This window comes from Medicago truncatula, chromosome 1, assembly GCF_003473485.1.
Source record: "Medicago truncatula cultivar Jemalong A17 chromosome 1, MtrunA17r5.0-ANR, whole genome shotgun sequence".
In the NCBI taxonomy this organism is placed as follows: domain Eukaryota; kingdom Viridiplantae; phylum Streptophyta; class Magnoliopsida; order Fabales; family Fabaceae; genus Medicago; species Medicago truncatula.
The window spans coordinates 36,470,337-36,482,722 of NC_053042.1; the positions used below are offsets into that span (position 1 = coordinate 36,470,337).

The following is a 12,386-nucleotide window of genomic DNA, read 5'->3' on the forward strand; positions in this document are numbered from 1 at the left end:
TGAATTTAGAATAGCATTTAACAAAGAGTGTTTTCGCTATTGTCCTAAATTGGATTTTTCATAATTGCCATTAAACTCTTAAAATTAAATTTCATTTTAATTAAATTCAACTGTACTCTCCTTTACTGTCAATGAATATTTTTGATATAGTATTTTTTTTTTGGAAATTTGTACTAATAAGTTTTCTGTGTTTGAATTCACAAAATAAAAATTGCTAAAGAAAATTTCATGTTTTTGTTCATAGAAATTCTTGTTAGGAACGCTTATTAATGAACTTAGATAATTTTAAAAGTCCATGTGAGCTTATCTCAGTTGGTATGGACAATGTATAATATATGCAAGGTCCGGGGTTCAAATCCCGACCACAAAAAAAGAAGATAATTTTAAAAAACCAGTTAAGATAATATATGCAAGGCCCGAGGTTCAAACCCCGGCCACAAAAAAAGAAGATAATTTTAAAAAAAGGCCGGTTAAGTTTTGTATTATAATTAAGTTTCGCCGAATTGATCTATCCATAAAATAATCTGAAATAATATTTATAGTTTATTGATGGGAAATGTTAACGCGTGTCCCCGGACACTCTTTTAAGAGTTTTTCTAATTACACCATGATTAATCCTGGTTGCACCTAAAAATGACAAAATTACCCTTCTATAAAATTAATTTTCGAAAAACATCTTCCTTTTTTTTTTGTTACACCCTAAAATCCCTCTTCAATTTAAGTAGGTCATGTAAACTTAGTTTCAGTAGGTCATGTAAACTGAGTTTAAGTGTACATACTTAAACTCAGTTTAAGTAGGTCATGTAAACCGAGTTTAAGTGTACATTTAAAAGTTCAACCTTGTTCAATGATTCTACGTAATCTCAGTTTAAGTATGTACATATAAACTTATTTTAAGTAGGTCATGTAAACCGAGTTTAAGTGTATATTTAAAAGTTCAACCTTGTTCAATGATTCTACGTAATCTCAGTTTAAATATGTACATATAAACTTATTTTAAGTAGGTCATGTAAACTAAGTTTAAGTGTACATACTTAAACTCATTTTAAATAGATCATGTAAACTTAGTTTAAGTAGCTCATGTAAACTGAGTTTAAGTATACATACTTAAACTCAGTTTAAGTAGGTCATGTAAACTCAGTTTAAGTAGGTCATGTAAATTGAGTTTAAGTGTACATCTAAAAGTTTAACCTTGTTAAATGATTATACGTAATATCAGTTTAAGTATGTACATGTAAACTCAGTTTAAGTAGGTTATGTAAACTAAGTTTAAGTAGATTATGTAAACTAAGTTTACATGAACCTACTTAAACTGAATTTAAGTTAACCTCAACAATGTAAAACTGAACCTGTCGTACAGTGCAGTTTAACAAGAAGAATAAAATTGAAACCAACATTATTGAAAAAGAAGAAAAAAATTCACTTATTTATATGCAATCGAGTATGAATGAAAGATGTTTTGATTCACTCTTTAATCTTCCATAGAGATTAATTGAACATCAGGATTGTTTGATCGTTGGTGGGTGAAAGAGAGTGTAATTTTAGAGTGACAATGAATGAAATCAAGATTTTAAGAAAATTTATATAAAAGGACAATTTTAGTATTATTAAAAACTTTTTAAAAAAACTGGGTGTAACAAAAAATATATAGGGTGTGAATAGAAAAACTTCTCTTTTAAACACTTTAAATAGTAAGTTTTTATAAAAAATTGTGTATTCACTGCATTGAAAATTGTAATAGTTGAATTTTTAAAATAATAATTACTAAATTTTAGATTCTTAAAGAGTGTCTCGGTGCACTTGTTAACAAGACCCTTTATTAATTTATGATATATGAATTATTCTTGTAGAATTTAACTCCAAGCTCAATTGCATTTTTTTATTTTTGTTTGACAGATTTCTAAAATTAATAATATTAAAATATAAAAATAACATTTTGGTAGGTCAAGATACCTTTAGATCACAACCATCTATTACCTTCCAAACATATCTAATGGCTACAAACTAATTTGCAGACAAAAAATAAAATTGCTCTTGCACTGTGCAAGACCATAAGGGTCGCGTACGGGAAACGGCACCCATACTCTCATACTTAACATGCCAGAACTGACGTCCAATTGCTTTCAAAAAACTGATGTCCAACTGTATGGTATTTTCTTGCTGAGGTTTTGACAAATTATATTGTTACACTTTTTAAAGTAGTTTGTTGTCATGGAAATTGGAAGGTCAACATATAGTTTGTTATCACCCAACCCCTGACACCTTCATTTGACGATCCTTGCTCAATGGGATGGGGCCATTCAAAAGAAAAATACATTTATAATTAATTTATTAATTATCATGTGGTGTAGGTTAAACGTGTACTAACCGTAAATGAGTGTAAAGCTTACACATTGTACCTTTAAAGCTCTTAAATTTATTTATGTCCAAAAAGTTTAGATAGTTTTTTTTCTACTGAGAAAAAGTTTAATTTATTTCTGAAAATAATTGCACAACCATTTTAATTTATTTAGTGCACCGGAAAATTCTTATTTTTTTAGAAGGGAAGAAATTATAATATTTAACAAGTTCAGTTTCTCTTTTTTTGATAAAGTTCAGTTTTCTTATAATTTTCTTTTATAATAGTATACTACATATATAATTAAATACGAAAGGTTCAACGTATATTTTTTTTATTACAAAAATTTAGGATGAAAGGACGGTGTTTCACTCCACAAAGTAAGAAATACAATTGAATTTAAAGAGTATTTATAAATGAATTTATAATTATTTTTATCCAACATCTTTTCAAATGCAATATCTTTTTTACCGGTTTGTAATTAGAGATTCAACCTATATAATCTCGAGAAGAAAAAAATGGAAACGTAAGAAAATATGAGAATTACATTCACACTGGACTTGTCAAAACAATAAAATAAAAATTCACACTGGAGTTTCTTAATTTTTGTATATAATTTAAATTATCAAGTCAGAAGAAAAAGGTACCTACCCATCTTTGGTTGTATCCCCTTGTATGTCATAAGTGCAATTTTCTATAATTTCGGCTTCTAAAAGCCAATTTATATAGTTCATATAAAGAAAACAAAGACCATTTATATATGTAGGTCATTCATGATTACAGCAAAGTCTCGAACCAACGTTATGTTCCTAAATATACTTCATTTTGATAAAATGTATAAAGATTAATAATAACAATTTTTATATTACATATGTCAATATTATATTATACATTCTTTTATAAAAAAAAAGACAACAAAATTTTACAAAAGAGTCTTATATAAAAGGCTAAATTGCATTTTTGGTCCCTTAACTATTTAGGCTGTATCACTTTGGTCCCTTAATTAAAATTTGATTTATTTTGGTCCCTTAACTTCTTTCTGTTACACATTTTGGTCATTTCCGTTAATTTTAATTCAAAAACATTATGTTTTCTTCTGAAATTTTTCTGGAATTCTTGTTGTTGAATGTTGATGGAGATGATATGAAAATGAAAAAGAGGAGAAGAAGATGAAGAAAACCTAATATTTTTGAATTAAAACTAACGGAAATGACCAAAATGTGTAACGATAGAAGTTAAGGGACCAAAATAAATCGAATTTTAATTAAGGGACCAAAGCGATACTACCTAAATAGTTAAAGGACTAAAAATGCAATTTAGCCTATATAGAAACATGTACAACAATAGTATATGAATAGATACTACACGTTTTCTACTTAAATATAAACAAAAGATGATTGTGTTTAGCCTTTGAAAAATATTATACGATTTGCTTTGGTCTCTTGAGAAAAATAAAAACAATAGGTAAGGTTAGCTAAGATAAATTAGATCAACGTAGTCCTTATCAAAATCACTATAAAAAAGAGATTAGTAACTTTTTACAATAATAAAAAATTAACAATTTAGTCCTTAAAATAGTTTAAAAAACAATTAAGTCCCTATAAAACAAACGAGGATGCATGTGGATCGATAGTGTTTGTGATATCAAGTTTTAGTGGCGTGTTACAGTTAGGAAGGCGAGTGAATTAAGAAAGAAGGCTAGAATCAATTTGGTTTGGGGTTGAGAGAGGGTAGTTGGTTTGAATACAATTTGGGACGGGTTGTAGGTGATAGGGTTATAATTTGTCTTTTTTTGTGTGTGTGGACAAATGTGTGGTTGGAGGGTGGTCGTTTGCGTGATAGATTCAGACGTCTTTTAGTTTAGTAGAGAACCGTTTGATGACAGTTGTTGAGATGAACTCTTTAGGCTGGGGTGTGCGTGGAGGGGAGTGAGGCATGAAAATGACGACGAGGGTTGTATGAGTGGGAGGAAGAGGCGGTGGGAGAGTGATGTGTTCAGTTAAATAATATTGTTATGCATGATTATGTGGAGAAGAGGTGGATATGACCTTTAGAGTCGGTTAAAGGCTACACAATCAACGAAGTTTATCATTTGTTGTTTCAGGTGGAGTCAGCTGACCATTATGATATTACTAATATTACTTGGAATATAGCATTTTCGATAAAAGTTTTTTTTTTTTTTTTTTTTTTTATGGCTTTTACTACGAAATTGGATTTGTACTAAGGATAACTTGGTCAGGCGAGATATCATTTGGTCTACTTCTCAGCTTTGTGTGAGTGAACATAGTGTGAAAAAAAGCGTTGAAAATATGTTTTTGGGTTGTGATTTCATTGGGAGTATATGATATCTTGTTAGGCATTATATATGCATCTTGTTATCGGATCATCTCATTCAATTTTGTCATTTGGGAGTTTTTCTAAATTTTTATTTCTTTACATTTGATTTGGTTATCATGTATCTTGGTAATTTTGCAAGAGATAAACAGTCACATTTCTCAACATAAGGAGAAATCATTGCAGCACATGTTAAACAAAGTTATTTATGCTTATCTTTTTTAATAGTATTGTAAAATTACTTATAATTTGAAACTTTTTCTTTACAAAATCATTTATTATTAGGAATAGAGAGAGTATTTATTATTAATTCTGGTCAAATAATTTTTTAGTTAGAAATTGCTTAACATAATATAATATTTCTATCAATTGAATTAAAACGATAAAATAGTTTATTATACTCCCTCCGTCCTTCAATAGATGACTTAGTTGACTCTGACACACGTACCAATGCATATGTTTTCTCTTTGATATCTTCAATTCTCTACTAAAAAAAATTATAAAAATTTAATATTTTAAAAATATTCATCGAGACGAATCCAATAACATCTTACATGATATTATTTATCTTTGTGAATTACTAAAAAAATACGGTCACAAGTTAATAATGCATATTGTCAACTAGATCGTCTATTAAGGAACTGAGGGAGTATTTGATTTTTTAACGAATAAATGTTTCATTTGGCATGTGAGGGAGAGAGAAAGTGAAAGGATGGATTGGTTAACGTGGAATAGGTCAAGTACATATGTACCTTTGCATGCCTATTGACCAACACAGGAACACTTGACCATAATACTAAGATAAAAGGATTGTATTTACATTTACATCTACAACATAACATAGCACATAGGATATTATATGCTCATGCTCTGTTGCACTGTTTCACACATGACATGACAGTGCGACACATTCTTATTCTTCTTTCCGTTACTTTATTTATTGATCTAGATGCCATTAATTGCAGTCATATTCATCCTTCTTGTTTATTCATTTCTTGGGCGGCGTTGAATCTCAATATTTTTAATGTTCATATAAGTCATTGCCTCATTTTTTATTTATTATTTTTTTTTAATTTTTTTATAACTTCATAAGATACAGTCCATAAAATACTCTCTATTTTGAGGTTATAAGATTAAAATTCATATATTACACTTAATATATATGAAGCACAGATACTTGAAGGTGAAAAATAAGTTGTAAAGTTTAATCTCGTAATATCAACGTACAAAATTCAAATCTACTTAAAGTCAATCGCAGAATGACGATTAATATCACTTTAATTAATAAAAAAATGATAAACATAGAAAAATATGATAGAACAAAGATAAATACTTCCATCAAATTAAAGTAACAAAATTTATTGATTTTCTTAACATGTGCAAATAACCTTGAGGGTAGTTTTTAGATGAGTTTTAATGGTGAAAGTTTTGGAATGCTAAATCAACATTATTTTAAAGAATAATATGATAAATAATCATGTAATAATTCAATTTAATTTAATTTATTTTTAGAAATATTTAAATAAAAATGTTTTCTCCTCATCTCCCCGTCAAAGCCCTCCATCTAAGACAAACCCTAGGGCGATGACTTAAAAGAAACAAAGACAATATTACAACTTTATCGACACTCATCGAGAAGTAATACTCTTAACGAAACATCTCCATGTTTAAAGTATCAAAATTTCATAGTTATCAACCTACCATTCATGTTTAATACAAATGATTAGGGGTGAATATGGTTTGGGATGAAAACTGAACCGAACTAAACTGAATTGTTTATTGAATTTAAAATAACTGAACCGAACTGAACTGTTTGCATTTCGAATTGGATTGTGTTCAAACCGAACTGAACTGTTATTATTGATACCTTTAAAAAAAAAATATGAAAAAACAAATGAAATTGAATTTTAGTTACCGAATTGAACTGTATCAGTTCAATTTCAGAACTGTTAGAATGGTTCATCTTTTTTTAGTTCAGTTCAGCTCAGCAGTTTAGTTCAATTTATGGTTTTTTTCCCATGCCTACGAATGATTGGTGCACAATGTGACCAACAAGCTTGATTCCAACTAATGTAAAATGTATCACTAACCTTTTTAAAAGAATTTAATTTTCTTAGTACAAAAATTGAATATAATTCATGTTCACTAATAACATAATTTTTCACTAAAAAAAATATATTTTTATTTAGACATTGAATCAAATTTCAATATTTGTAGGTGAGGAAGCATATGCAAGTAGTAGTGGCACCACCTTTGGCTTTAGTGGAGTCACATTACATTCCCACATAGAGTTTATCGTGCGCACCAGCTCATAACTCTGTGACTTTCTCTCAATTTATTTCTCTTTCCATGTTGGATTTGTTTATAGATACGTACACTCTTGTTGGTCATCCAAGTGGGTCCCACTTTATTGTCCTGATTCTTTGGTTAATGTGTGAAACTGAAACCAAACATCATTGTACTAGTACTAAATTTCCAACCGCGTCCTACCCATGTTCTTGTCTTCATTGTTTCACTTTCACCGTTGTTTTGGTTAATATGGTTTATGTTTAGTTAATTTTCCTCTTTAGTATTAATATTAATACAGTTGCACCCTTTTATTGAAAAAACATTATTATCATTATAAGAAAAATTGTATTTTGGAACCTAGTTGTAGGATTCTAGTATTTGTTTGCGGTGGTTATTGTACTTTGTTTGTTGTATGCTAATACTGCTAATGTTCTTTGTTTCCCTCCCATGTGCTCATTTTTGTTTTCTTCTACTTTCCTTTCTTCTTGAACAAAAAAAGCTCAATTTTTGAGGTCTTAAACTGTTTCTGTGTGAAAAATCAGCTACTTCTCTTCAACTTGTTGGTGGGTTTCTTGAGGTTCTTTTTTCTTTCTCCAGATCCAACTTCAGCTTAATTAATCCGGTAATTAAGAAGGTATATATTCTTTTTTATTATTAGTTTATTATATTATTGTTGCTTTTGTGTTTGTTTTTGTATTTCTTTATTGAATTTGTTTAATAGTTTATTGGAGAACTTTCTGGCCTTTGGTTTGTATGGATTAGTCTGTTTGGTTTGATTTATGTTTTTAGAACATGGTTGACTTTGTCTTTTGGGATTAAGGTTGTAAATTATGGGATTATTGAGGTTTGTTATTTTCTTAATCCTTAATTATTGTAAAGAATCTTTGCCTTTTCATTTTGGTCACAAATAATAGAGATAGTTAAATATATTTTGTTGTTTTAGGACAGGTAAGTAAACCATTGTTTTTCACTTTTTCTTCATTATTTTGCATACAATTTTCTTGTTGGTATATTATCATTTTTTAAAGTGTATTTTTTCTTGTAGGACAATGACTTTGAGACACGGTTGTAGTCATTAAACTTGAATTGTAGAGGTAGAAGATGGAAAATGTAAGCTTATGGGTTCAAAAAGAGGGTCAATGGAAAAAAGATTCATTGCTTGCGTTGTGCAGTGATAGGGAAGAATTATCAGACAAAGATTCTTCAAAGTCTCAGCTAAAGAAGCTGATTAAAAGGTCAAACTCTCATTCATCAATACCTGTAAATGCTATTCAATCACAAATCAGTAAAGTTTTCTACAAGGGTTTATTTTTCCGACATGTTAGTGGACTTGACAATAGGATTCCAAAGCATATGGTGAGCGCAGATGAGAAATATCTTCGTCGCTGTCTTGAATTCGTACATAACCATGCAGTAAAAGCAACTCAATGGAACATACCTTTGAGCTTAAGAGCAACAAACATAGGGACTTTATCAGAAAGCTTGAGTACAGGTGAATCTTTTGTCTTTAATTGTCCCGCAGCCATGGAGACCAGGGGAGTAGTTATAAGTTCTGAAACCGGAGAAGAGTGGACTTTAGGGACAGTCATGGAGAGCAAGAGTATGATAAATATATTGAATAGTGCTTTGCTTAAGAAGTTTGGTGATTCAGATAGAAAGGAGAGTTTGAACAGGATGAACTTTTCTGATGCTGAGGGATTGATATGCTATGATTTTATGGACTCTTCTAGCGGTTTAAGTATATCTTCATCGTATAATCTCAAAAAGGAAACAACACCGTTTGCGCAAAATCATAATTACGGGTCCATTCCTGTCCATAAAAGGCTTGCTTCCACTTCTAGCGCCACCTCTACTAGTTCTGATTGGATGTCTTCAACCTCTACTTTATCTCAGGGTATGATCCAATGTACATGGAAGCGAGGGTTACCTCATTTTATTTTTTCTGCGGACGATCAGAAAGAGGTTTACGTGGCAAAATTGAGGAAGGTAGTAGAGTCAACAGATGATAAGGCTTTTGACTATGTGTATCAGTTTCACTTAAACAAGGGAAGTCAGAAGGGTCGTGAGATTGCTGATGATGATTTGCCGCTTGTTGGGAAGATGAATGTATCAACGAGTTTCACTCTTTGCTCGAATAGCTGTCGAGTAATGGAGACCGAGTTCACATTATTCCATAACATTGAAGTTTATGACAACAGATCAGAGTATTCTCATCACATGAAGAACAAGGGGCTAAAGAAAAAGGTGTCACAAGTTTTCAGAACCAATCCTTCATCAAAACACAGAACACTCTCAAGGTTTAACAGATCTGGTGCCGTAGCTGAGAGTTGTCTGTGGGATCCACAAATTGATTTATTAGATGCTAATGTTCCTCCGAATTTTGAGATGGCTTCCATTGTTGTTAAAGACCATCTTCCTTGTAATAGGCCGGAAAAAATAGGAGGTTGGGGCTTAAAATTTCTCAACAAATCTGGCGTAAACAAAACCGCATCGCCTTCTGAAAGTTGTAATCAAAATAACGATGACTGCTCATCGAGTATGAGCATTCTGATTCCAGCAGGCCTCCATGGTGGGCCTAGAACCAGAAATGGTGGTCCGTCTAGTCTGATAGATAGATGGAGATCTGGTGGTCACTGTGACTGCGGTGGTTGGGACGAGGGATGTCCTCTTACTGTACTTCAGAAAAGATCTAGCAAAGTAGAGGTTCTGTCTCAAGTAGATACAAAAGGCGAGTGCATGTCAGTTGATCTAGTTACTCAGGTTTGTTTGTATCTCATATTCTATTACTCTTCTTTATTATGTTTAAACAATGTTAGTAATCTCATATTATATTATCGTTGGATCTGAGGGAAGAGTATGCGATAATGCGAACAGTAAATAATTGATTTTACTAATATGATTTTCCTTTCTTTTGTATTGTATTTCTCCTCAATGATACATTTTCTACATAGACCTTCTTCTGATCATCAACTATGACCAGAAGGAGGTCTATAGTAGTGAAAATGGGAAATGACTTTGTTCATTGCTAGAGTTGACGACCACCACCAAACTTTAATTTTAATGTAATAATAATTCCACAATGTGTTATATTTGACGGCAATATTTTTCTTAAGTTTTAGCCTTTTTTTATTGTTATATTCTTGACATTCATGCATCCATAATCTTCTATTTACTCTCTTTGCTTTCAAAATAATTGACAATTACTTAATATAACTTTCAGGGTTCGAACGATATCAGCCCGGCCTTAAGGATGGTAAATGTTCACGGCGGTCTATATTATATTCATTTCAACCAACCTCTTTCTGCACTACAGTCTTTCTCCATAGCTGTGGCTATAATTCATATGCAAAGTCCCACCCTTCGGCCAAACAGTGCACAGGAGCTGTCATAGTACAACTAATTAAAACACAGTTAATTTACAGCCATAGTTCTCTTACTGTAATATAAATGCAACTCGAGAGAAGAGTCTGGTTTTTATATGTGATTCAAGTTTTGTTCCTATGTTTAGGGTTGTTATTTTTCATACCACCTGATGTTATCATATTTAGGAAAACTAGCTATGTTTGTCTTTTTTGACAATTCATAGATCAAAAGATCAATTGTAACCATCTTTTTCTTCATTCTTTTTTGTTGAAGAGGATAGAATGTAAAAGTGTTTGTTGGAGATAATTTGGTAAATTGTATAATTGAGATAGTGTTTGTCATATTTGTTATTGAGAAGTGGAATTTAGCACCTAATTGAGAAAGTGTTTGTAACCATATTTATGGTTAGTTGTATGCAAATTCGCCTCGCTTTCATCAACAATTTCATGCACATTTTATCTACGTTTTACAGCTTTTCTTTTCCAGAATTACTTATCTTTTGATAGGACTTTGCATGAGGAACTTATTTCAGGCATCTCAGAAGGTACATGCTTGACATTTTCTACAGAATGTGATTAAGTTTATTGTTGTTATCTAATTTCTACCTTTTAGCAGGTGGTGATGGAATGTGATATTCATTCTAATCTCAACAAGATATGCCCACACAGCCACTTTGTCAACTTTTAAATTAGATCAAATATGATTACCTACAAAATCTTAAGTGCTTACTATGAAAATGTAGTTTTTTTGGAAGTACTACATTTGATTAAGCATATATTGGTCCTATTTTGTATTCTGGCTTGAAACTAGAAATAATAATCAATCTATTTCAAGGTGTTTCGAGCATTTATGAACATGTATTGCAATCTGTCGTATTATACAAGAAAACGAGTTTAGGAATATTATTAATTCCTAAGTTAGTGAAGATACATTGTAAGCATTGGATTTTAGAAACGATGTCAATCTTGAAATGATAGTCCTTTCATTTCACTTGCTACTTTAGTATGTTGAATGAGCCATACAATGACAGGTTGACAGCAACACTGAAAACGACATCATTCAGCAGCCATGCCCATCACCATTTCATTTTGTTGTTTAAGATTAGGATTAGGATAATCAAATATCATATCCATCTTAAGTTATGTTCAAATATTTTAGTGTATCTTTCAAAATAACAGAGACAATAGTGATATATAACCTTATAATTGAAAATAAGTCTTAAACTAAAACTACTCTATCATATAACATGTGACACAGGCTAACATTAAGTTAGTTTTAATATAATTAAAAGATTAATTTGATGTGTTTACAAATACTTGAGTTATATTATATGATAACAACAACCAATCAGCCCCATGATAAACAATATCAACGCAAGTAACGCCATGTCCAATTTTGCGTTTTTTGTGTCTCCATGTTTAAATATGTATATTGCATCATAAAAAACAATGATTTTTAGATACACCTTCAGGATACTTTGAATACCTTGATGTGGTTTACATAAACACAACAAACATATCTTTTGATAATAATTTACAAAAATATGTTTCCTACACTTGAATCATGCATTAGAGAAATGAAGAATGATTTAGAGTGATGTAAATAGGAGAGAAAATGCTTAGAATTGTTGCAGAAATTCGTCTCTGTACTATTCCCCAAATTCCTCCATAAATATATGAATTATATCACTTGCTGTATTACTCTGTACTATCATATAAGCAATTGTGAACGGTTAAAAAAGGTAACCACTCATTAATAGATCATGAGTCTTATTAACGAGTGTCCCTGCGACACTCTTTAAGCATACTAAATTTAGAAAATGTTATTTAAAAAAGTCAAATGTTATAAATTCCAATACATTACTTACATAAATTTTTGTAAAAAATTACTATTAAAGGTGCTTAAAGAGTGCCCCGGAAGCACCCATTAACATTTTCCTTAGAGTGTGTTTGGATGGGGGAATGTTTTGAGGGAATTCAACTACTTTGAGGTGAATTCTATTGTTTGAATCCACCTCAAAAGAATTGAATTCCCTCAAAACATTACATTACCTCAAAATATT

General features: G+C 30.8%; 1 protein-coding gene across 1 annotated transcript; it reads left to right on the top strand.

Moving 5' to 3' along the window:
* The first annotated feature begins 7,051 nt into the window (after positions 1-7,051).
* Positions 7,052-10,744, top strand: LOC25484363 (uncharacterized). Its single transcript, XM_024780511.2, has 3 exons — positions 7,052-7,595; positions 8,007-9,721; positions 10,182-10,744. Exons 2-3 carry the CDS (start codon positions 8,063-8,065, stop codon positions 10,350-10,352), a joined length of 1,830 nt encoding a protein of 609 aa, XP_024636279.1. The 5' UTR covers positions 7,052-7,595; positions 8,007-8,062; the 3' UTR covers positions 10,353-10,744.
* Positions 10,745-12,386: the final 1,642 nt, after the last annotated feature.